This window comes from Bactrocera latifrons, unplaced genomic scaffold (assembly GCF_001853355.1).
Source record: "Bactrocera latifrons isolate USDA-ARS-PBARC rearing strain unplaced genomic scaffold, ASM185335v1 scaffold_1929, whole genome shotgun sequence".
In the NCBI taxonomy this organism is placed as follows: Eukaryota; Metazoa; Arthropoda; class Insecta; order Diptera; family Tephritidae; genus Bactrocera; species Bactrocera latifrons.
The window spans coordinates 1-1,432 of record NW_017535440.1 but is presented as its reverse complement, the minus strand read 5'-3'; the positions used below and the strand labels follow the sequence as shown (position 1 = coordinate 1,432).

Sequence of the window (1,432 nt, the reverse complement as noted above, 5' to 3'; positions counted from 1 at the left end):
CCATACGTTGGCGTCATGGCAGCTCCCTGGGTAGCCGATAAAAACATCCAAGAAACGAAATGTGCTGTCGCATATGCCCTAAACATTGCAAATGTTTTATGTTTTTAAAATAGTTCTAGCTTAACCATCACCATATGTACATACCTGCATAATAATGGAATAGTTCCCCTTTCGGTCACAGTAGCTAATTGCATCCTTCTTCGGTGTGTTTATTTTAAAATGTGTCCCATCCAAACAGCCGACTATGAAAGGAAATGCATTCAACGCYCCATTATTGTTTGCTGTTGGGAAATTGATGGCCAACATATTTCATTCTTCAACTTACAGATTGCATTGATCGTTTTAAGAAAAATTTTGTGGACAGTCCCTTTTGAAACATCAAATTTATCTGATAATTCACGATAAGTGACTCTGCTGTTACTAAGCTTCCACAAGGTAATATGCAAGGCCTGATCCATTGAATATTCCCTTCGTAACGTTATCCAAAAAGGCTCCAAGGCGCTCTTCAATTCCTACGAAGTATATATTTATATATAAGTGTTTATTTAGGAGATTATTTAAATCAGAAAACTTACCGCAAATGTTTCACGAGACATCCGAAAATGTGACAAATATATGTCCGGAGGATAAAATGGAATTGTCTTGAAGAAGTTTTGCGATTTCACTATCGTCCAGTTTTTTTAAAATTTCAGTCAAAAGCCATTTCTTTTTACGCGCACAACTTTCTTTCCTTTTTTTTTGTATTTCAAAAGTAAAGTACTTTCACTCTCTACCTAATTATCATCTGTTAAATTTATTAAAAAATTCATTTTTGAAACTTTTTCACTTCACTTGTTCAATTCACTTGCACGCCGCGCAAACTATTTGCAAAATATATGCATAAGTATCAGCTGAGCATCTGCAAAAAAACATCAGGGTTGCAATATTGCCGCAGTTATTTGCTTGCTCGAACATGCCCATACTCTGCTGCTGAGCAAGATCTGTTCAGAGTAGCGTAGAAGGGTACCCTACAAGAATTGAATGATAGAAACTAACACAATAGCAATTTTCTCACTAACACAAATGCATAGACTTCAGAAATTWTTGTATACCTATCCACAAGTAAGAAAGAGACGATTCAGATTATTTTCTTTCGGGCTATGATTACACGTGCAAAACTGAAATAGCTGATATACACACAGTGTAGACATACATACAAGTTAACGGCAGCAGCCACCCAGACACTTTACGATGAATATAAACAAATTGTGTCTTCCCACAGTATTACTGCTTGGTCAGCAAAATACTTTAATTAAGAATAAGAAACTAATTTATCATTTGTTTTGATAATGAAAATAATTGGTAATTCAATGCTCTGGCATTTCACCAGTTAGTGTAATGCTAAAGCATCTTTAGTAATAAGCATATAGAATTGTAAGATTATAAATAGAAG

The 1,432-nt window shown here is 34.9% G+C and overlaps 1 protein-coding gene across 1 annotated transcript; it reads right to left on the bottom strand.

Annotated features, from left to right (window-relative positions):
* LOC108967627 (putative nuclease HARBI1) lies at window positions 1-945 on the bottom strand (the record flags this gene model as incomplete). Its single annotated transcript, XM_018931177.1, is given in 4 exon segments — window positions 1-78; window positions 145-242; window positions 326-512; window positions 576-945. Coding segments are annotated over 4 exon segments (384 nt in total), but the record flags the coding sequence as incomplete, so codon positions are not given.
* Between the last annotated feature and the right edge of the window lie 487 nt (window positions 946-1,432).